We start from the raw sequence: 22,205 nt of genomic DNA, 5'->3' as shown, positions 1-22,205 counted from the left end.
TAATGGTATTTGAAGAACAATTATATTAGGGCATATGTGTAAAAATAATATTTTATGAGAATACAGAAATAAATATTAATTAAAAAAATATTTACATAAATTTAAATTTTAGAAGGATATTTTTGTAAAAAATAAGAATATCTTTAATATAATTATTTGTTCTCCTTTCTTGAGCGCAACAATTCTGGCTCGAGTGCCAAGTTCCCTGGAAAAAACATAGGGTTGAGTTCTTTCAATTCTTTTAACTTAATATTCGTGAGGATTATAATTTCTTTTAACTTAATAAATTACTTATTGGATCTTCTCATGTAGAAATATAGAATATGTCAGAAAAAAATATTCAATGTCAATGATAAATTAAATTGATCCCTATGACATTGTTTACCAAAGTGATACAATTTTTGTATGAAGTCAAAAAAATAGAAAAGGGCAAAAAGATCTATCCTACCTTCATTATTTTACAATTTGACTAAAAAGACACCTGTCCTACAACCTGCCATGGCCTCTTGGAGTTTTGTGGAGTCAGATGACAAGTTGGGAAAATAAAGCGCAAAGGCTAAGAATAATAATCATATAATCATAAACCGGTAATACTTGCATTTGACAGTTTAGCTGAATCTTCATGAGTGATATTGTTTCATCTACACATTGGCATGGAGTTAATATTTCAAGTTCATAGCAGGCTAAGTTTCGTAAGGCACCCATTCAATGACAAAATACAACAGAGGGGAAGATGGTGCCACGAATTAAAACAAAAGTCATAATAAATTTCATCAATGGATGATAAGCTACAAAAACTAATAAACTTTTTTCCTGAAATCCTATGCATATCTGAAATCTCAAACTCAACCTGAAAAAAAAAATTGTTAAGCAATATTCCACCAAGGACTTATCAACATCCACTAAAAGTAAATAAATAAATAACTTATCAACAAGCCCCACCTGATCAATCTATGATTAATTTTCTTGAAGAGAATCTTAAGTTCAATCAAAACACGTATGCAAAGAAATATCAAGCTCTGCAGCAGCAAAAGGCTTCCTGCCAAATCATCAGATTTCCCTGTAAATCATCAAAGCATCCTGGCTGCAAAAGTATGGATGTTAAGACAACCAGCAACAAAGCTGTTTATTGACCCATAATCTTAAAGATGTAGAATCTTTCAATCGTCAAGCAATTCAGATTGTGTTTTCCAACACGGCAACACGTAATAAACTATTTCTGTGTCTCCAGTGACCTGATGCTTCACTGATAAACCCAAAACAAAATATATTCAACACTACTGCACAAATTACACTAAGAAACGTGAAAATGGAAATTGCTACATATGTCACAACAATCATTAGCATCTCACTGGTTAATCATCTAAAAAATACCCCAACCCCCTGAGGCTTCAGCCTCTTCTGTTTCACCTTGTGGAGTTTCATAATAACCAGTTTCCCCACTTGGACTTTCATAGTGAATGTGTTCATCTGTTTTATATGTATCTTCAGAATCAGAATCTTCATCAGAAAAAACGGAGCTTGTGTTTTCTTCTGGTTGGACAAACTGAAGTAAATAATTCACTCCATTTACAATATCATATACCATCAACCCTATCCTTCCTCCAACCCAACTACCCAGATGGCTTCCCATAAGATAACCCAACCGACCCAGCCTTTGTTCTCCATGGAACCCCCCTGCATAGGTACCAAACAAGGTGCCAGTTCCTCTGAGAAATCCCTCTGTCATGGTGCCCCCAAAGTATATGGCTTCAAAGAAGTCCCAGCCTGAGGATATAATAGGACCCAAAATGCGCTTGGCCTGCCTGGAAGCCAGCTTTGCAGCTTTTGCTCCAACTTTTTGTGCCTGCTTCGCCGCATCACTCGCACTCAACCCTTCCTTCAATGCATCAGTTAATGCAGCCTCAGTGGCTCGCTGCCTCATTTTCTCCACATGAGCACTTCGGAGGTTGTAGACATAGAGTTTGATGCCTTCTTTGGCCCCACAAGCAAGAGTTCCGGAGCCCATGTCAAAGCAGTTCAAAAATGTAAACTCACCACTTTTGGATGCAGCTCCTTTTCCAACAAGTTCCCTGAACTTTTCAGCTGGAAAAGAGAAAAGGGGGATATGAATATAAGGGCTTATAATTAATGATTCAACAGGAAAAAATCAGTGCATTTGCAGTGGAAGTAAAATATAGCTTCAATTCATATACAATGCCAGCAGTTAGTTTGTTGGCTATAACCAAAAGATTGGAAGGATGCCCACAAGATAGAACATTAATTTCAGTGGAACGTTGACACTGCTTAAACAGAAGTTTTAGTGCTTCAAATGCAAGGGGACTGCCTTCAGTACTCATAGAAGTCCAGGTGAAATTTTTCTTATCATCCACACCAATTTTCATCACCAAACCTGGTAGTGAAATAAAGAAAGCAGTATCCATCTTTTTTCCCCTGACAACTTTCAACTTCTTGCTGATTTAGAAATACTCCTAGACTTTACATATTTATAAAGAAATTGGCTGTCTGCTACATGCTCAATCCACACATCAGAAAAAAAAGAGGAGGATTTTGTTCTCTATTATCCAGATAATGTAGGAGCACTTCAAAATCTAGAGCAAGAGTACCTAGAAATCATCACACAGCATGAAATCTATGGTGCTAGTAAGTCTAAGTTTCAGACATCCTTATCTGCCTCTTCTTCATCCTCCTCTTAGGCCATCACTACATGAACCACAAAGAAATGGAAACAGAGTCCAATTTTGTCCTAATATTACAAAAGAAGGGAAGTTAAGACTAGTTGATAATTCTAGGCTCCTTATCCTTTGTGTTAGCAAAATCTACTCACTTCCAAGTATTTCTCCAAATTGACAAGTTCACAGAGTTTTGTCTTAATTGTGACAAGTTGATGACGATGAATTTTAGTGGTTTGTGACAATATGTGAGAATGAGTGGCAGCATCATTTGTGCCATATAAGAGAAAATTATCTACTTGTAGCATTGTTGGCACAGTCACACTCCAGTTTTTACTTTAGTGGTGAATCTTTTTTAGATGTCACCTTCAAATAGTTGCATGATTAGATCAGGGAAATAGCAAATTCTCAAAGATGGCACAGAGTAAGAATGCCTAAGAAGCATTACTATGAAATACTTTTATAATAGACACAACATAATAAAAACTGGTAGAATGATTCAATCTGACAAGGTATTTAATGATATATACATTAATGAGAATACCTAGAAGAACAAAAACACTGTTATTTGGAAGTGATATCAGTGGAATCATGGTAATATAGATGGTATGACAAACAAAAGGGAAGCTCCAAAGTATTTAGAAGCAGGAGCAGAAGCAACAGAGGACGAACCACCTATAATAAGTTTATGCAATTGGGGAGCTTCACTTTAAAAGAACAGAGGTAAAGTTCTTGTTAGCAGGACTAAAGCTCCTTTTAAGTGTCTGCCAGAGTACTCATTAGTTATGAATAATACATATTTTTCTCTTTTTGCTTCAAGCTCTGCAAGTGATTATCAATCATGGAAATGAAGTAGGATTATCACTCCTATGTCCTAATTAATAAATATCGGTACCTACTAAAGTAAATTAAGAGAGGAGAGGAAAGGGATAATTAGAGATTCACCTTAGAGAACACTTGAACATTTAAGGAACAACAAATTCAATATAGATTCAATGCTAAGAAATTCATCACCATGATAGAACACTTGGTCTTCACCTTACATACATAGGTTATGCCACAATAGGTCTACGAAATCTAACAAAATAAACTTTTTGGATTAATCAAAACATAAAAATGAAGATTCTAATAAATTCTAAATGACATAAATGCAGACTAAAGATATGCCAAAAGAAACAAAAAAAGAAACTCAAAACTCTAAACCCTTCATCTACATGGTAAATGGTTCCTAATGCAGAAGAATGGCCATATTTTTTTCTGATACTGAAGAGTTCAAAGGCATCACTTAACTTTATTACTGTTTGCATAAAGATAAAGAAAGAAGCAGTATTCTTGTTCTGGTGAATGTCGAGGATGATGTAATAATAACAGATGACGCCATAAACTATCAAAAATGAAACAATGCCTAGGAAGCAAGTTTCATATCAACAGCATCCGGTTATTTTATTTCCCATGGTCTAAGATATGCTATTTCTAAGAATGATATTTACATTACAAAATCATGTGCTTAAATTTCTAGACCTAAGCTCATAATACCTTATGCGGATGCTGGATCCTTTGGTGATAAAGAATATTTTAATATTAAAATTTGAGAACTAGTATACTTGATGATGATCCAACCAAATATTCTACTCAAACAATGCCCTCCTATCATATCATGGTTGTCGAGACTTCAATAAATTTAGAAGACTTCTCAGAGTAGACTAAAGATGTGGTCAATTAATTGCTTGTTTTCCTAGAGATAATCAGCCTGTGGTCAAGTAACTGCTTGTTTTCCTAGAGATAATCAGCATTTCTCCATCAAAGCTTGAGACAAAAGAAGTGTATTCATACAAGATATTCATTGTTTGGATCAGCAATGATATAGAATCAAATAACAGCTTGTTGCAGTTATGTGCATTAGTTTTCATCTAATCAGCTAAGGTTAAGAATCTAAGACAAGTATTACTTGAACTACTTCATAAGATGAAATTGATTCGATTAACCATGGATCATATAATTTAAAAGAAAAAAATAATAAAACTCATATGATTAAAGAAAAAAATGCAAATGTAAAATAAAAATTAGCCCTTAGTATATTCAAGAAAAAAAGAAGATTTGATTTGCTCCCCACCCCATGCCATGAAAATAATGTCAAAGAAAATGGGCTGGTGAAGCAACATAAAGGTACAGGAAATGACTCAGACAAAAGGGATGGGGTACATATAAGATTTCTTCCCATAGTACAAAGAAATACAGGCAACATATCATTACCATATAAAACCAAAACAAAGAAAGTTTTTGTCTATTATAATTATACTCTTAAGAAAACAATAGGTATGGGAAAATTATTTGAGATGCTGCAGCAAATGCAAAATTGACGGCAACAACACCATGAAGAAAAGGTTGTATGCATAGTTTAGAGCATCAAAATTAAGTAATGGGAAACCAAGAGTAAGAAGGAATTCCAAAGCCCCTTCCTTCTAAGAGGGCAATTCGGTCTAGAGTCGGAAGTAATGTCAAAAGTAAAATTCATGAAAGCAAATATAATTAAACACAATAAGGCTCACTATTTACACTTGTGAGTTTTTCTTAGAAGTAAATTTACACGTGTTTCAGAATGCCGATTAGTTAGTAGTAATGATTTTTGTTAAAAGTTTTTTTTTTTTTCTATTCGCTTGATGGCCATCGGACAATGTTTACACAAACCTGCAGTCATGAGCGCTGGTATGTTGTTGACAATAGCAGCAACATTCTAATGGAAAGTGCTGAAATAATTTGAGAAATAATGAGATGGTAAATAAGACAAGCTTCTAAGTTGAAATCAAGATGCAAAGCCTCGGTAGCCACTGAATGAACTTCCCCTCCTTTTTTTCCAAATTTTCAGAAAAAGGAGGGAAAACCCCACGTTGAGTTATTGAAGAAAAGGTACAAGAGAGTGAGGGAAACAAACCAAAAAGACCAATGGTTACAGTGGAACAATCTACGCCCACTCCCAACATTTAAGAAAGACTCCCGAATATAACATTGGCTCCAAGATGGCAGCAGGCTACACAAATTACATGATGAATACCACCAGGTAGAAGTTACCAAATTATAAAGGAAACACCATGAATAGACAAGTTCCTCCAGTATCCATAGATATTCATATAATCAAAATATCTTAGGTTGCCACTAGTTACAACACAATCCCAACCATGCCAATGCAATAAAAATGAAGGCCTCAAAGCTCCACGCACTTCAAAAGTATCACAATCAGATGTTTTCTTCATATGTCGCTTTCATGCTCTCTCTCCAAAATGATTGATTGAAATTTCCTAAGAATTTAAGATCCCAGGAAAAAAAAAACACCTTTTTGAAACTAAGGGCATGATGAAAATCAAAACAGTGAATTAGTAAGTTCTTATTGGGTTCTATCAGCGCTCAAAAGCCACCACACCTAGTATCATATGAATCGAAATTCTAACCGCATCGAATCCAATCTCCAACCAAAATGATAATCCAAATTGACGCAGAATTAGCCAGAATGAACTCGTAGGCATTAAAGTCACTCAAATTAATTGCCAATTATTTACAGGACGGAAAACGACGGAATTACGGGAAAATAACTCCGAAAAATTTGAAAAAACAAAGGGGAAATGTACGAAGAGAAGAGATCGAGGACGAGAACCTGTCATGCTGAGAGCGATGAGGCCTGCGACGAAGAGCGCGAGCTGGACCCGCCGCTTCTGGAGATCCAGCATCCTCGCCGGCCAACCAAACCCTAACCCTAATCGTGGCTTGGGTCGCTCAGGCTTGGATATGGGGGCAGCGACGGTTATCGAGTTATCGAGATTCTTCTTTATCAGCTTTGGCGTCGGAAGCAGCTGGAGACCGGCGCTTTAGTTTTGAAGACGAGCTGCGGAGTCATGGGGAAGAGTGGGCCCCGCCGCATTCTAGAACCCAGAACCGGGGACGTTGCTAAGCTACACACGCTCGCATACCACATTTTATGCAGACACACTAACCTGCCCACGCGTGGCAACCCGGATCTCAAAGCGAGCGGCCCTCTTTCTATTTACCCTGACTTTTCCATTCAGCAGTGTTAGAACTTTCGAAAATAGATAGTAGAAATTTTATAAAAAGTTATTTATTATTTGATAATTATATTTTTAAAGTATCATAAAATTTTAATATATATTTGATAAATATATTAAAAAAATATTTTAGGTACTACAAAATGATATAGTATATAATATATAAAGCATAATAAAGCATAATAAAATATAATATATATTAATATATAAGTATATAATATAGTATAATATTATTATAATATAATATTAATATAGTATAGTAATCTAATATTTTATACTATAGTATAATAATATAACATAATTTAATATTATATAACATAACATATCGATGTATTATGATATAATGTAATATAATATTATATTTATAGTATAATACAATAATAAAAATATAAAATATTATAATTATTATCATTATATATTAATATTTTATTAATATAAATAAAATAATATCTTGATCCAAAAATATATTTTCTGTAATTATAATATTTTATTATGGATATTTTGGTTCAAAAAGAAAAAAAAATTATAAATCAAAATAGCTTTTCGGCTCATGCTAGAAAAGTATTTTTTTGAATAAATTTTATTTTGAAGTTTTTTGATTTTTTATTAAATATTTTTATTGTATCTAAAAATATTTTTAGAGGATTAAAAAGTACTTTCTGCCCATCAAATGCTCTACCAAATAAGCTCGCCCTACGTTTATTCTGAGAGGGATGCCCGGTTCCAGATCCGGATTGAGGCCGCGTGATATCCGCATAATATGTCCAGTGGGGGCGTGTGTAGGAAATTAAATGACGACGTGTTGATTTCTTGTGTTATTTATTCGTGGCGTCTAGTTGACCCCTCGACTCGGCATGCCAAATCCTGCATGTCACATAACATTTTAATTTTTAACCCATAACCCAAACCCGGTTATAATAAATTCTTTTTTCTTCCCCACTTTTTCTAGGAAAGCAGACTAGTGTTCTACGTTGCATATTTTTCATTGCCCTATGATTAAAATTACTGAAACTATCTCATTGTTAAGCAAACACTGCACTTTCCTTTCCAATGTATTTTTTGTAAGCAAAAATGGTGAAAAAAAACACCCTACATTTCTTGGAGAAAGTAATTTAGATCGCAAGGTTTAAACTTTGTTTACAAATGATAGCCATAATTTCATTTCCAAAGACGATATTTGGCACAAAAATTTTGCACGAATTATGTGGTACCAATTACATGATCTTACCAGGTGCATAGCCACGATATGCAGGTTGAATTGATTTGAGTGACCCCCTCATTCACTGTATTGGTTATGAACTTATGGTAGTCAAGAACATGCGTGGATATATACATATATGCATAAAATCATGATAATTTGATGGCATTAAATGGTGCAACCTTTTCTTTGCAGATTGAATTACATGGCGTTGAGTGATGCACGATTTTTAGCTGACGTTTGAAAAAAAAAAAAAAAAAATCTTGGTGAATTGATGCATGATTAGCACTCCGCTTTGTCGATGATTCAATAAAGGATTTGTATGTGAATATGCAGTCATCTCTTGTTTCCGTGAACAACAAATTCTCATAATGCCTGCTTTCTTCCAGAATTTTTTCACTAGCTTCCATCTATATCACTTCTACCAAAATAAGACCAATGTTCTAGCGGATACTAAACTAATCTTCGTTCAACTTTATCCAAATTGGTTGTTGAGAATACCCGTATCCTCATCCTTATGTATATGTTGATGCACCGAAGACAGTGAATCTTCTAAAGTTTTAGCAATTGTTGGGCTTTGACCATGCACTCTTGGTAGAGGCTCTGAAACATTTGAGCTGTTAGAAGGAGATTTAACTCTAAAAAAACCTTTCCATAGAATCCATCATTGGATTGTGCAATCGTCGCTTCAATGGAATCTTCTGAGAAAAAGCATATATTCTTGTAATAACAAATCATATAATTCATGAATCATCGAATATTTCTCAGTTTGAATCGATAAAATTATTTGGAGAAGTACTTAATTAAAAAATAAAAAAAAAATTAATCATTGCCAAACTTAGCCGGTCTTGCCAAATATTGTCTTAGTTGGTTTGTGATTGGTTGTGCCAAACTTCGTCGGCCTTATCAAACTTCGTCACCCATCACCCATCGGACCTGACCCAATCACAGCTTGATGCTTCCAAATTCTTCCACGTGGATGGTTCACAGTCACACCCCAGGATCTTTTACCAATAGATTTGCCCCAACAAAAAAAAAATATCTACGCTTGCGCTTACTTGGAACCCTCCCATTGGCCACCAAATGATAAGAAACGTGCGTCCCCAAAGGCACACCACCCACTCAAGAGGGCTTATCACCACCTTCCCCTTGCGTCCAGCCTTCTTCCTCCCATTGCACCATCCCTTGGTTTGTTGCGCCTGGTAACACTCCCTCCAACAACAAGAGATAGCCATGGCAACCACTCTGGCCGGCGTGAGCCTCTCCACCACAAAGGTTGCCTCCAAGAAGGCAGAGCTTTCCCAAGCTACAACAACCACTCCATGGGAGAATCCTCCCATGGGCTGCTGGCCACCGGACACCGATAGGCCGCCGCATGGTGCTTGTGGCGAGCTCACCGTCGACCCCTCCGGGCATATCGGAGAAGGTGTCGGATAGCATAAAGAAGGCAGAGGAGGCATGCGAAGGCAACGAGGTGAGCGGCGAGTGCGCAGCAGCATGGGACGAGGTGGAGGAGCTCAGCGCAGCGGCGAGCCATGCGCGCGACAAGCTCAAGGACTCCGATCCCCTCGAGGACTACTGCAAGGACAACCCCGAGACCGAAGAGTGCCGCACCTACGAGGACTGAAGACCACACAAGGAAGAAGAAATAATCATCCCTTAATTAGTAGTAAAGAAGAAGAAAGTTTGGCGTTTGTGCCTTGCTTGATGGTAGGGTGCATGTAATCTTTAGGGTTGAACTGTTTCCCACATATGCAAGTTTTTATGTTTTACGTGCTCTGTTATTAAAGCACAGCATAGCATCATTGCATGGTCAATGATTGATTGATGATGGTGATCATGGTAAATCGATCTCTACTTGGTGAAGCGTGCTATATAATGATTACTACGTTGTATCTTATTGCCCACTGTTGACAGATACTTTTGTGTCTTATGTTCTGGTTATTTGGTTTGGCAATTTTTTTTGGTAAGGTATTGTGTGATCATTTTATTATTGAATGGGGTTACATACAAAAGGAGACAGCAAAGTGATCGCATTCAAGGTAGGGAATATGTGTTTCATGGCCACTCAATAAGTTGTGTCCTCTGTGGTTTGGGAGGTCTGAAGATCTCTCATCTAGTTTGGTCCAAGAAGAAAGGATTCTAACTTCTAAAAAATCCTGAAGATAAAGTTAGAATTTGGGAGCTTTTATTAGGATGCACAGCTGCATCATGTGGCTCTTTATTATTATTTAAGGTTACTATTTCTTCAATTGAAGTTACCGCTAACATGGTGGCAACAATATTCTCTGAACTTTTAAAATAGGCATTGAACTATTCTTTCTTTCTTTTTCTTGATAAATTGATTTATTTTTATTTTATATTGTTGATGCGTAGTTTATGAAAAACTTGTGAATTACAAAGTGATGATGCTAGCCTATGTGTTGCATGAAATGGTAATGCTTTTATAAATGTTTATCATTCTTTTGAATCTATTGTGCTTGTTTCAGCACAAAGGAAAAAAAAATCTAAATTAATCCATATATATATATACACACACACCCATATTAACAAAATTTTAGGCCATCAAATTTCTAACATTGGGGTTCCTGCCACCCAAACACATCTTCCTTATCCTAAGAGTGACTGATTAGGCACTTGACCTCATTGTATGGATTGTCGTTGACTGATTAATTGTTCATCATTCATCAATGTAACACTTTATTTATATGAATAGACATATTCAGATACGAATTTTTAATTCTTTCTGAATTTTTCACAAATTTTCTGCATTTTTTGAAGCATGAATTTTCTGCCTTTAACTGAATTAATTGTTCCTCAAGGTCAAAATTCTAGCTATGGTGTTCGGCATTATGCATCAACTATCTTGACTAAATAGATGCATATTAGTCTGCCATAACAGGCTCAGACTCTGTGTTTTTAGATTCTCGCATGCCTGAGTTCAGCATCCAAGTAAAAATCTAATTTTAATATATATGAGGTCACAAAATGTTCGCAAACATAATTAACATGGCCTCTAGATGGTCAATTGACTTGTTCCCCAACTTAGCACCTCTGGCCAAATTTCAATATCCATCATGGTTGATCAGCCTTTCGAGGACAGATCTCGGTGTGCCTTGATCTCTTCAAGCAAATGTTTGTTAATGGCAAACCATGAGAGCAAAAAGAAAGAGGAGTTATTAGATTGATGTCACTAGTCCATGTCAATTTATGCATGCAGTGGTCATAAAACGTTTGTGCATGTTTAGCATAAAAGAATCCATTAGTAAGAGATGTCAGGGAAGTTCTGCAATATTTTACAGGGGGAGAAGAAGATGCCCCTAAGTGTATCTAATTTTTTTTTTTTTTAATTTGTTTTGGTAAGACAGGTGTATTGAGTTTAAGTCCAAATATTGGATTGGGATCCTCGCGTGTTTTATTGCCTAATCTCGCATTTCATAATTGTTTTGATAGCACTTTTAACAGATATTTGGACCTTGCCTTCCTTCTTGGACTATTTAATTGATACGATGAGTAGTTTCTACAAAACCTTAAGTTAACCAACAGGATGCCAACATGAAGGCACAAGTTCAACTCGGATGTTGCTTACAGTGGTGCCAATCGGCCAATTTTGATCCAAGTTTTTTGATGACATCCAAGAATCCAATCCACTTGTCTATATTTCACTTCGAATCCTTATATCGAAAGGCCATATTACATTTGATTTGTCTTGTTTTACTTGCTTATGGTAATTTAGTATCTGGGTGTAATAGTCATATAAGAAGCCTGGGGGGTGTGGTGTCTAATTGTTCCAGAAGTTCTATTCCAGCCATAACAAAAACGATGCTGCCAACTTTACCCAGAACAAACTGTTGAAACAATTTGGCAGCGCAGTGAGTTTTAAGAGCCATTTACAATATAATGAACTTGGCATCCTACCAACCAAAGCAAACAGCACTTGGTTTATTTGATCAGTAGCACCACTCTCCTACATGCGTTTTCTGTAGAGAGGTTTGGCTTCAAAGGGAAAAGGTGACATTCTCATCATGTTTCTCATAATAAAAACCAATGACACATACACAAACAAATAAACAAACAAAAGGCATTCCACTTTGCTTCGAATTCGCATCCATGGTTGAGAACTTAGCTCGCATAGCAGTGGAAGATGGATGGCACCATTAATACAAGATGACACCAGGAACACAGTTATCAGAGCTGCACTCGAGTTGAAAATTTAACGGAACCAAGCATAAAGCAGAACTGAAAGTTCTGAAAAAAAAAGACCCCAGAACAAAGTTAGGGATTTTGAGCTTATGTTAAACAGATTGCAAAGTCCTGGCTTTCAGTCCAAAACTTAAGGATTTTGAACTAATGTGAAACAAGAAGCTGCAAGAAGATACTAAGCTGTGAGACTTAACCTCCAGTTCTGGAGAACTAACAAACTGATTCCACTCCAGTTCTGGAGAACTAACAAACTGATTCCAGAACTTTGTTCAATAGCAAATATTATTTCCAACAGCAAACGATGTGTTTATTTTGATAAAACAGGATTATATCTAGCAAATGAATCACTAATTCAACCATGTGAAGTCTATCAACTACAGTATCTGACTATCTTTTAATTTGAATCAAGAAAGGCAGGATTATTTTGGCCTTCAAATGATCAAACCAACCATGGGTAAAAGTGCATCAGAAATCAGGTGTCTCTAAACATGTTGCAGAAGAATGCACATCCATCTGGAACTACATTAATAAGCAGAAAACAGTTGGACCAATGATGCACACAAATGCTTGCTAACAATGTGGAATTCAGGCCAAGCAAAGACTAGGAAGCAAATTCAGCACCAGGCTTGAACCACCAGAAAAATATTCTTTGAAATACTTCAAAAGCAATTATGATCTACCACAGTTTAACAAAAATTCCCATTGCATCCAAATGGTTGGACTCAAACCAAACCATGAAGAACAATCTCATACTTCCACCATATCAGACAACCATTTCAACACCCAATACCATATGTCATGAAAGGCAATGTTAGATCAAACACAAGCCCACACCATGCTGCGAATTAAAACACAAAACATACAAAGACCAAGTAATTAGACATAACTCTGTCTGAGACCCAAGAAGAAAACACATGCAACACATCACTGAACTCGCAATACAGTAAACTCTGAAGTCTAAACCAAGCAAACTAGACTTCTCAAGGAGCTCATGATTCAGAACTGGAACAAGTCCGCAGAGGCCATGATTGGCTGGGCAGGGCAAGGGAGCAGCCATGGCCTCAGGAGCGGGTCCGGTATCTCCGGTATGTCCATCGCCATCCCGCTGACCTCCTGGAAGATTTGGAGCATCGAATTCAGAGATTGCAGCCTCTCAGTCAATTCCATCACCTCAGCTCCCACAACAGAGTTCTCTGACTCCAGCTTGAGGTATTGCTGACTGATCAAATTGACCTGCATGACGATCTGCTCATTCTCATTCCTAAGCTGAGCTGCTTGGTTTGTCAGCTCATCGAGACGCTGCTGCTTCCTCATCCGGGCCCTCCTTGCGGACTCCCTGTTTGAGAGCATCCTCTTCCGCTTCCTCTCATCCACCACGAGCTGGGGACCGCCTTCGGACCCGGAAGATTGGCAAGCCGGAGATGGAGACATTCTCTTTCGAAGGAGCTCTTCGATCAAATTAAAGTTAGTAGAAACTAAATTGGAGGAGATTTGGTGCTTGCTTTGAGTTGAACCGATCGAACGATGAGGTCTACTTTATGAGAAGAAGTAGAACCAGTAAAGGAACACTACTGAGTAGGACTGGAGGAAGCAGACGCGGCGGCGGCGAAGAGAAGCAAAATTCATAAAGGCTAAAGAAAGATTATCGACAGAATCAAGCCCGAGAACATTGAGATCAAGGGCAGAGCTTTAAATTATAAACAGAAGACCCGTTTCTATGAGCAAAGAGGGTGATCTATTGGAAGATTAATGCAGCGAGCACCAGAAATCCAACCAAACAGCAAGAACAGGGGATCTAGAAACCTGGATATATCACGGGGCTTGGAATCTTATCCAAGATCAGATTTTGGAAACTGGGTGTTCTCCAAAACCAAATACAGACTCCAAAAGAACAATTTTGGAACAGAGATTTCTTCAGATAAAAAGATCCACCAGAAAAGATGAGATATTGGAAACAGGGGATTTCCGTAAACCTTAAAAGATCTGATTTTGGGGCACGAGATCAACCCAGAAACCAAAACCAACAAGAAGAGTTGGGATTTTGTTTCTGGTTTTACAAGATCAACCAAGAAATCAAAGAAAATCCCCCAAAATAGCCTTGAGAAATGGAACAGAAAAGAACTGAAATTGGCTATAAATAAAAGCAAAACTGAAAGAAAACGAGGAATAGAAGAAAAATACTTAGCTGGAAGAGAAACCAGAACACCAATAAAGCAAGCCAACGAACGAAAGAAGGTTTCTGGGGTATCAGAGAGGGCTATTTATAGATAGGGAGAGGGGCACTTTGGGAATAAGATTTGGATATATTTAACTATTTTCCTTAAATATTTTATGGCAGCCAGAACTCAGAAGGGTAGGTGGGAGTCGCGGCGAGGCTTTGGAGAATCGGGTGGAAGCTTCCGACCGTCAAAACGGCCGTTAGATTTTTCATGGATATCGTTGGATAAACCTCGAAAACCGCAGGTATTCCAGAAGCAGGGTCCAAAACAAGCAACGTTATGAGATGGTAGCGGTTAAATTGTAGGTCAATCCATAATGATCGGTCAAACAAGATATCGATTGGATTGGATACAAAATCTACCAATCCAGACTCAATATATTTATTAAATAAATTAAAAATTCAAATCTAAATTTGATTATTTTGTTAAATAAATAATCTGGCTTAATAAACAACGTGTTAGAACAAGTCAAATTATCTTTTGGTGATAGAGATCGAGATGAACCATATTGGGGGAAAAGCATGTCGCCACGCTTGCCCGAGCAGACCCGCCGAGCAGGGGCCGGTCGAGCAGGTCCCCTCCGAGCGGGGGCCGACCAAGCAGACCTGCCGAGCAGGGGCCGGTCGAGCAGGTCCCCTCCGAGCGGGGGCCGACCGAGCAGATCCCCTCCGACTGTAGACAGTCGAGCAGACCCCCTTCGACCTGGAAGCACCCGAACAGCTCTACCAATCCAAAAATGCCCAACCTGCGCGTTGAGGTCACATCCCCCCGCAGCGCGACCGTAAGATTACGTGTTGCTTTCGTCAACAATTAATATGTATGGGTCCTGCATAGGGGTGGCAATCGGGTCGGGTCGGGTCATAAACGGGTCGGGTCACATGGTTGTCGGGTCAGAAAATCATAAACCTGAACCCGACCTGTTTATTAAACAGGTCAGAAATTACAACCTGAACCTGACCTGTTTATTAAACAGGTAACCCGACCCGACCCGTTTAACCTGTTTAATAAACAGGTAACCTGTTTACCCAACCCGACCTGTTTAACCTGTTTGCCCAACTCGACCTGTTTAACCTATTTAGACCTGTTTAACCTGCCCAACCCGACCGTTTAACCTGCCTAACCTGACCCGTTTAACCTGCCCAACCAAACCTGTTTAACCTGCCCAACCAAACTCGTTTAACATGCCCAACCAAACTTGTTTAACCTGTTTAAACCCGACCCGTTGAATCTGATAAAAACCCTGAAAGCACATCAAGTAGGATTGCTGTCTGCATTTTCTTCTAAGAAATTAAATGAAGGTTTGACATCATGCAATTTAACAATCACTTCTCAATATCAGCATGATCAGGATCCATTTTTTCATTAATATTTCCTTATGTTTTCCAGCTCTAGACAAAGCACAAATACACAAATCTGCTTACATGACAATATTTTTCCCGATTCATACCTCTTGAAAATTCTATAGGCAATTGTTGCAGACAATCTAAGACGCGGAGGCTTAAAGAATCAATCGGAAGACCACATAACTTAGATTTTTCAAAATTTTCATATACGGATCCTACACATACAAGCAAATCAATTGAAATATGAAATCCTTAGCTGCTGGTATGCATTACTTAAAAGTTCACAACAAAAAGCTTTCCACCTAATGATGGTTCATGTGATAAAATATTATAGAAAGAGAACAGAAACAAAGTCATGTAGTTGGCCACTGTCTGAAGAATGAATGGTTTGCATCAAACACTCCAGATGCAGGAAGATGGTCATACTAGCTTTTGATGTATCAATATGCTTGGCTGCTTGCTGATTTTAGTTTTTAGCTGTATGAGGCTTCCACAATGCAAAGATAGCGGCAACAGATGTCCTAATCTGAAAAATAAGGGGGAAAAAAACACCCACATCAGCACAATTTAGACAATCGCTTTCACTGATCAAAAACTCAAGCCTGTCAATCATCTAAAGAACTAAGCTGCATCAACTCTATTGAAAAGCTTCTAGATTCGTAGTATGAATGCCAATGTTTTACTTGATGGTGCTTCCGGTGACTTGTTAAACCCAAATCACGCATACAACATAAATATTCTGCCACATGAAGTAAACCCCAAAGGGCCCAAACCCTAACATCATATTATAGTCGAAAGCCCACAAAAAAGGGAAAAAAAACAGATATCAGCATCTAGGTTCTAGGAGAGACAATGTCGGAAGAACAAAAAATAAATACTGAAATCATCAACTTCACCCAGAAAATAAAACCAGAAATTATACCGAAATGAATCGCTTATAAAGCCTGCATCAACCGATGACCTAGAACACAATAGAAAAGAGAACAACAAAAAAAACTTAGAAATCGAAGAAATAAACGAAGGAAGGGATGAATCCGTATCAGATTTGAGAAGAAAAGAGGAAAGATCAAGGGAAGAAAGAAGAAAAGATGGATCTTTCTTACCTCGGTGGAGCAGAGGATCCGACCTCGCATGCACGGAAGACTTCGAACGGAAGAGGGAGAGGGAAGGCGACGGGAGCCAAAAAAATCCCAAGACCCGTCGAGCCGCCGCGGTCGCCGTCGACGGGGAGGCCGAAGTTGTTGGCACGGGGGAGGAGAGGGCGAAGGTCCGGAGGAGAGGGCTTGGGAGGCGAAGAGTCCGGACTCCGGAGGAAAGCTGGAGAGGAGACTAGAGGGGAGACACTCGAGAGGGACGCTGAGGGAGGGAATAGAGCTCGGGCGGCGCCGGCGCACAAACCCTAAGTCCTCACTCCTCAGTCCTCACCCTAACAACGGAGAACGGGAGAAGTCTCAATTAAAAGATCCATTCTAAAGTCGCGGACGGTGGATGCGTGGAGCAGTGAAGCCAGTGGACGGCTGGTGGCCCTCGCGTTGAGATTGGGCCGAGCGGGGAGTTGGGCCGAGGCAAAGAAAATGGGCTGAGGCGGGGAGTTGGGTCGGCCCTGGGCTTTGTGGATTGTGGCCCTTATCTATCAGCCCAACAGTTAAACAGGTTACACGGGTTAAACGGGTCCGATATCTAAAACCCGTATCCGACCCAATTAATAAACAGGTTAAACGGGTCGACCTGTTTACGACCCGAACCCGTTTAGGCCAAACACAAACCTGTTTATGGCGGGTCGAACACGGGTCGGATTGGCGAGTCGGGTCATATTTTGCCACCCCTAGTCCTGCAGGTATCCTGTTCACTCAACCATCAAAGCGCATGGCGCTTGCAGGCCCTCAGCCTACTCAACAATTAAAGCGTATGGCTCCCGTTGCCTACGGACATCAAGCCTCTTACGACAAACCTGCTTGATTATGAATGATGGCACGACTCCACGACGACTCAAGAGCTTTGGCCTAATCTCCAACAGTAACAACATTGATTCACACAATCGAGCATTAATTTCTACTGCATGCCCAATTGTACGATAGACCGTTTGTCCTGTCACATCACAGGTAACCCAGCCCCCTCTATAAAAGGGGAATTTCTCCATCTTAGAGGGGGGTCGGAAGATTGAGATTCTGACTATTGATTTCTACCTCCGCTTGTACACTTGCCCCCTCTGACTTAAGTATCGGAGGGCCGGCGCCGGAAAAGCCCGGCCACCGGCTTCTTGCAGGTCCCCCGGAGGACGCCGCACATCGCTGGATCGCCGCCGTTCGCCAAACCCTCCCGGAGCCCCTCCTGCTCAGCCAACGGCCGCCCCCGGTCCAATTTCCAGCAACAAACCAATATCACATTCTTATTTTAACAAAGATGAAGACAAAAAATAAAAAAAAAACTGAAAATATTTACCATCTTTCAATATCTTAATTGATGATCTAAAATCTACCTATTTTATTGTATAAATATTAACAAAAGTAGATAATAATACTATCTGATATTTACTATCAACTATTTTTTATTATGAAAGAATGTTATAGCCAGCCAGTCATGCATACTTTTTATTTACCATGTGACCTTAGGGAATTGGTCTTATAGTTAAAATTAATGAATTATAGAGGGGTGATTGATTGTAAAGTTGCCAGCCTCACATTACTAATTTAATTAGTAAGGTGAAATAGCTTCTCATTGGTGCTTTAACATATTTTTATGTATTATTTTATTTTAGAAAACTATGAGTTGGTAAATATGGCTGGTATTTCTTTTTAAAGATGTATGTAGTACCAAAATCTTATTCTTATTTGAACAAAGATGAAGACAAAAGATAAAAAAAAATCGAAAAGATTTACCATCTTTCAATATCTTAATTGATGTTCTAAAATCTACCCATTTTATTGTATAAAATTAACAAAATTAAATAATAATACTATCTGATACTTACTATCAATTATTTTTTATTAAGAAATAATATTATAGTGCTTTAATATATTTTTTCCAAAAATAATAATAATTGGCGTAGTATGTATTATTTTACTCTAGAAAACCATGGGTTGGTAAATATGACTGGTATTCCTTTTTGAAGGTGTATGGAGTAACCAAAGTGGTGTGGTTTCCCAAGTGCCAAAGTGGTGGGGTTTCGAAGGAAGCCCATTGTTTGGAACTATGAGGTACAAAGTGATTGGGTTTTGAAGGAAGCCCATTGTTTGGAACGGTGGTATTACTACCTCGTTTAACGGCGACGTGGAGACGGGAGAGGTTGTGAGGATAAGAAGATAACTTATTGGAATATTCTCACGTAGAAACTTAGTCTAGATGCATGATTTTGTATAAAACAAAGTAGTGAGATGCCTCACAGCTCATTCGGACGGGCATAAAAAAATTGCACTGGCTTTTCACATGGTCTAAAATTGTCATTGTCGAAATACATTTTAAAACTTTATTCAGTAGCTAAAGATGACGCAATGGCAAACGTATAAATATTGTTTTTCTATTAATTGTAAGGTGCAAAGACGAGATTCTTTTGTCAGTACCAAACTTTTTTTTTTTTTTTTTTGCAGGCTTCTAGAATTCACGTTTGAGGACTTGGTCATTTCGGCCCGGTAATTGTTAGTTTCGGGTAGCATCCATCTGAAATCTGCATGCGAATATATATGTGCAAAATACTTGGAAGTTCATTATTATGAGCATAATACTCGGAAGTTCGTTGTTTGTTTTCATGATTATTTTAAGAGCTTCATGTTTCTTATTCTTCTTCTAGTTTCTAACCGCAGATGTCCCACATACTCACTGTCCTTAAATTCATCTTATCTCTCTTTGATGTGTGCTTTATGATTTACCATTAATTGAATCTAGAAGTTTTTCTAGAGGCTTACCTTTGATCGGTGTGCTCTATGATTTACCATTAAAAAATAACACCAGGAAATATTTAGTATTATTGCTGTTCTGCGACTGAGTTTTGTTCTGCTAGTTTGTAAAATGTTTATACCTACTAAACAGAAGTAGGTGAAGACTCTCGTATTCACATCAGCTAGCAGGAGATTTTGATGAGCTTGCTGCCAATGTGAAGTAAGGCCTCAAAGTCACTTTGTAGATTATCACAACCAAATAATTGATCTGGCTTTCGGAAGCAACTCTAAACCACAAATCTGTCTCCGATTCACCTGCATTGGGTTGTCACACATTATTGTTTTCTTTATGACAAATTCCATGTGAGTTCTGTTAGGAAATACCCCTTTACTAGATGAACAATTTTCCTATCTTTGTGTGAGTAGAATGAGAATACTATAATAATTAATCAATGTAAAAACTACCAAAAAATCAAATCACAAGTAAGAGACAATAATTTTTAGGTGGAAAACCCTCCAATATGAGGGAAAAAAAAACCCACCGGACCTAAGTCCACCACAAATCTTCACTATCAATAATAATGAGCTTACAAAGTATCTTCTCTAGGCTAAGCTAGAGGATCACATACATCAAGGATCTCTTTATTGGATCACAAATAAAGAGTTTATATGAAAAAGAGTTTAGGCTCCAATAATAAAATGAGAACAATCTCACCGAGTGTAGATTTGCACAAGGTTCTTCTTCCTCTTGAGATGCCTTGAATAAGATCTTCACCTCCTCCTTGAGATGGATTCCATAGGCACTTCACCAAAACGATTGCCCTCTTTTTTTCTCATCCACCCTCTAATAGAATAATAAACCCTAACCCCTCTTTTCCCTCTTTTTGTTTTCTTTTTTTTTCTTTTCTTTTTTTTATTTAAATTGCTGGGTCCCACCTCACATAAGGTGGGACTCGGCCAATAATTGGTATCAGAGCCAGCGGCCCGAGTTCGATTTCCAGGATAAGCGATTAAAAAAAAAAACTCCCTTGCTTAGGGGGGAGGGAATTGTTGGTGGAGGCCGGTGTGGGCCAAGTCAGCAAGGCTCGCTTGCTGGGAGGATTGTTGATGGAGGCCGGTGCGGATCAAGTCAGCAAGGCTCGCCCGCGGCGGAGGCCGGTGCGGATCAAGTCAGCAAGGAGGGCGCTTGGGATGGTCGGTTTAAAGACCATGGTTAAGCCTTCACTATTATCGGCGGGTTTTAGTGAGATGGCAGCGCTTACGGTTCTAACAAGTTCTTCATAATGCAGCCACTACAGGCCAATCTCGAAGAGAGCTAGACTTTTACGTAGGTCATAAGCAATTCATCAAACAAGCTACTCATAACACCCATGATTTTGATTGGTTGCAAGCTATGTACTGATGCGTCAAGATTATTTATTAATTATATCTTACAACCTTTGCGAAAAACCAGGGAGCTGCCTGCATGTGGTGATTGTATTTGGAGGTGGTCAGAGGTCAAAATACAAGTTCATTATTTTTGCATTCTTGTCTTGGTCGACACTCAATGTAAACTACTCTCAAAATGTAAACTTTCTATTCATTCGAATTTATGATAATAGCTGATTATTTTTTCGATCATATTTGCTCGATCAGTTTCAACTTTCAACTTGTGTTTTTCTCCTTGAATAGGCGCAGCAGGAAAAAATTGTATGGTAGAGCTTCGCATTTGAGCAGTCATTTCGTTCCATTTAGGGCATTTGTGTTATAAATACTAGAACTTTACAAATTAGTCTTTTTTTATTTGTCTTGTTTATTTCTTGATACTAGCAATATACATCGGCCAAAAGGGATCATTTTTTTTCTTTTACTTTTTCTCGTCGTGTGGGAGTTAGAATTAGTTCCTGTTCACTTACTTTTATCCAAGGGAAGGGGAAAACTTTATAAACAGTGTCTCTTTCTTTTATCAACAGATAATTTAAATTTAATTTCACGATCTTCAACACTGAAAAGCATCATCACACAATTTGACGGTGTTCTAGGGTGGATGGTTGGAGGATGCATTCTTTGAATTAGCGAATGGTTCTTAAATCTGTATCTTAAATTGTCCCTTGATGCTATAACAAAATTGAACTGATCACTCATAATGCTGTAGTAAGGGGTGTCCTACTGCTAGTTTTAAATGGACCATCCAATGCGATGACAAAGAGTGCAATCTAGCTGCTAGATATTTTTAGCCATGAATAATGCCATTCTTCCAATGTGATGCACATTGCATGATTAATAGTGTCACAAAATACCTACCAAAAACTCATGGATAAGATAATTTTGCTGACTTCGCCAGTCAGCGTTCCACGATGATGAAATGCTATTGGAGTTCAGACTGAAAGTGCCAAAAGCCTCAGTAATGGCCATGGGACCATCAGTCTCACTGAAGACTTGCTTGAGCATTTTCCTCATGAAGTTTCTTCTTCACTTAAAAGGGGTGCTCGTGATGGGGCCTCTATCGGATAAAAGCCATGGAAAGGGATTGTGGGCTCAACCTCATCTTCCTGACTTTGGCTCTGGCAACCATTGAAGTCCATGCGGGAACTAGAATACCATGCTGCCATCATGGAATCCATGTTGGAAAAGCAATATTCCACCACTTATATTAGCAGT

At 38.3% G+C, this 22,205-nt stretch overlaps 3 protein-coding genes and 1 long non-coding RNA gene across 4 annotated transcripts; 1 reads left to right on the top strand and 3 right to left on the bottom strand.

The window, feature by feature from the left end:
• Nucleotides 1–1,101: 1,101 nt before the first annotated feature.
• LOC103700972 lies at nt 1,102–6,587 on the bottom strand. Its single transcript, XM_008782886.4, has 2 exons — nt 6,322–6,587; nt 1,102–2,085 (listed from the first exon to the last, which is right to left on the bottom strand). The coding sequence occupies exons 1-2, from the start codon at nt 6,392–6,394 to the stop codon at nt 1,364–1,366; spliced, it is 795 nt and encodes a 264-aa protein (XP_008781108.2). The 5' UTR covers nt 6,395–6,587; the 3' UTR covers nt 1,102–1,363.
• A 2,483-nt stretch (nt 6,588–9,070) lies between these two features.
• LOC103700971 (calvin cycle protein CP12-2, chloroplastic) lies at nt 9,071–9,858 on the top strand. Its single transcript, XM_008782885.4, has one exon. It carries the CDS (start codon nt 9,301–9,303, stop codon nt 9,550–9,552), a length of 252 nt encoding a protein of 83 aa, XP_008781107.2. The 5' UTR covers nt 9,071–9,300; the 3' UTR covers nt 9,553–9,858.
• A 3,266-nt stretch (nt 9,859–13,124) lies between these two features.
• Nucleotides 13,125–13,559, bottom strand: LOC103700970 (bZIP transcription factor 53). Its single transcript, XM_026802171.2, has one exon. It carries the CDS (start codon nt 13,557–13,559, stop codon nt 13,125–13,127), a length of 435 nt encoding a protein of 144 aa, XP_026657972.2.
• A 2,315-nt stretch (nt 13,560–15,874) lies between these two features.
• LOC120110202 lies at nt 15,875–17,136 on the bottom strand. The gene is made up of 4 exons (XR_005510971.1): nt 16,794–17,136; nt 16,613–16,651; nt 16,374–16,464; nt 15,875–16,216 (listed from the first exon to the last, which is right to left on the bottom strand). It is a non-coding gene; the product is annotated as an uncharacterized LOC120110202 (long non-coding RNA).
• Nucleotides 17,137–22,205: the final 5,069 nt, after the last annotated feature.

This window comes from Phoenix dactylifera, chromosome 3 (assembly GCF_009389715.1).
Source record: "Phoenix dactylifera cultivar Barhee BC4 chromosome 3, palm_55x_up_171113_PBpolish2nd_filt_p, whole genome shotgun sequence".
NCBI classification, from domain to species: domain Eukaryota; kingdom Viridiplantae; phylum Streptophyta; class Magnoliopsida; order Arecales; family Arecaceae; genus Phoenix; species Phoenix dactylifera.
This window is presented reverse-complemented; position numbering and strand designations above follow the sequence as displayed.

What these genes read in the sequence shown, in the direction of transcription:
- LOC103700972 (XM_008782886.4), bottom strand. Translation starts at nt 6,394, where the DNA reads ATGCTGGATCTCCAGAAGCGGCGGGTCCAGCTCGCGCTCTTCGTCGCA. An exon ending in CATCGCTCTCAGCATGACAG is followed by an intron (nt 2,086 to 6,321) that starts GTTCTCGTCCTC and finishes TCTCTTTTCCAG; the next exon opens with CTGAAAAGTTCAGGGAACTT.
- LOC103700971 (XM_008782885.4), top strand. Translation starts at nt 9,301, where the DNA reads ATGGTGCTTGTGGCGAGCTCACCGTCGACCCCTCCGGGCATATCGGAG.
- LOC103700970 (XM_026802171.2), bottom strand. Translation starts at nt 13,559, where the DNA reads ATGTCTCCATCTCCGGCTTGCCAATCTTCCGGGTCCGAAGGCGGTCCC.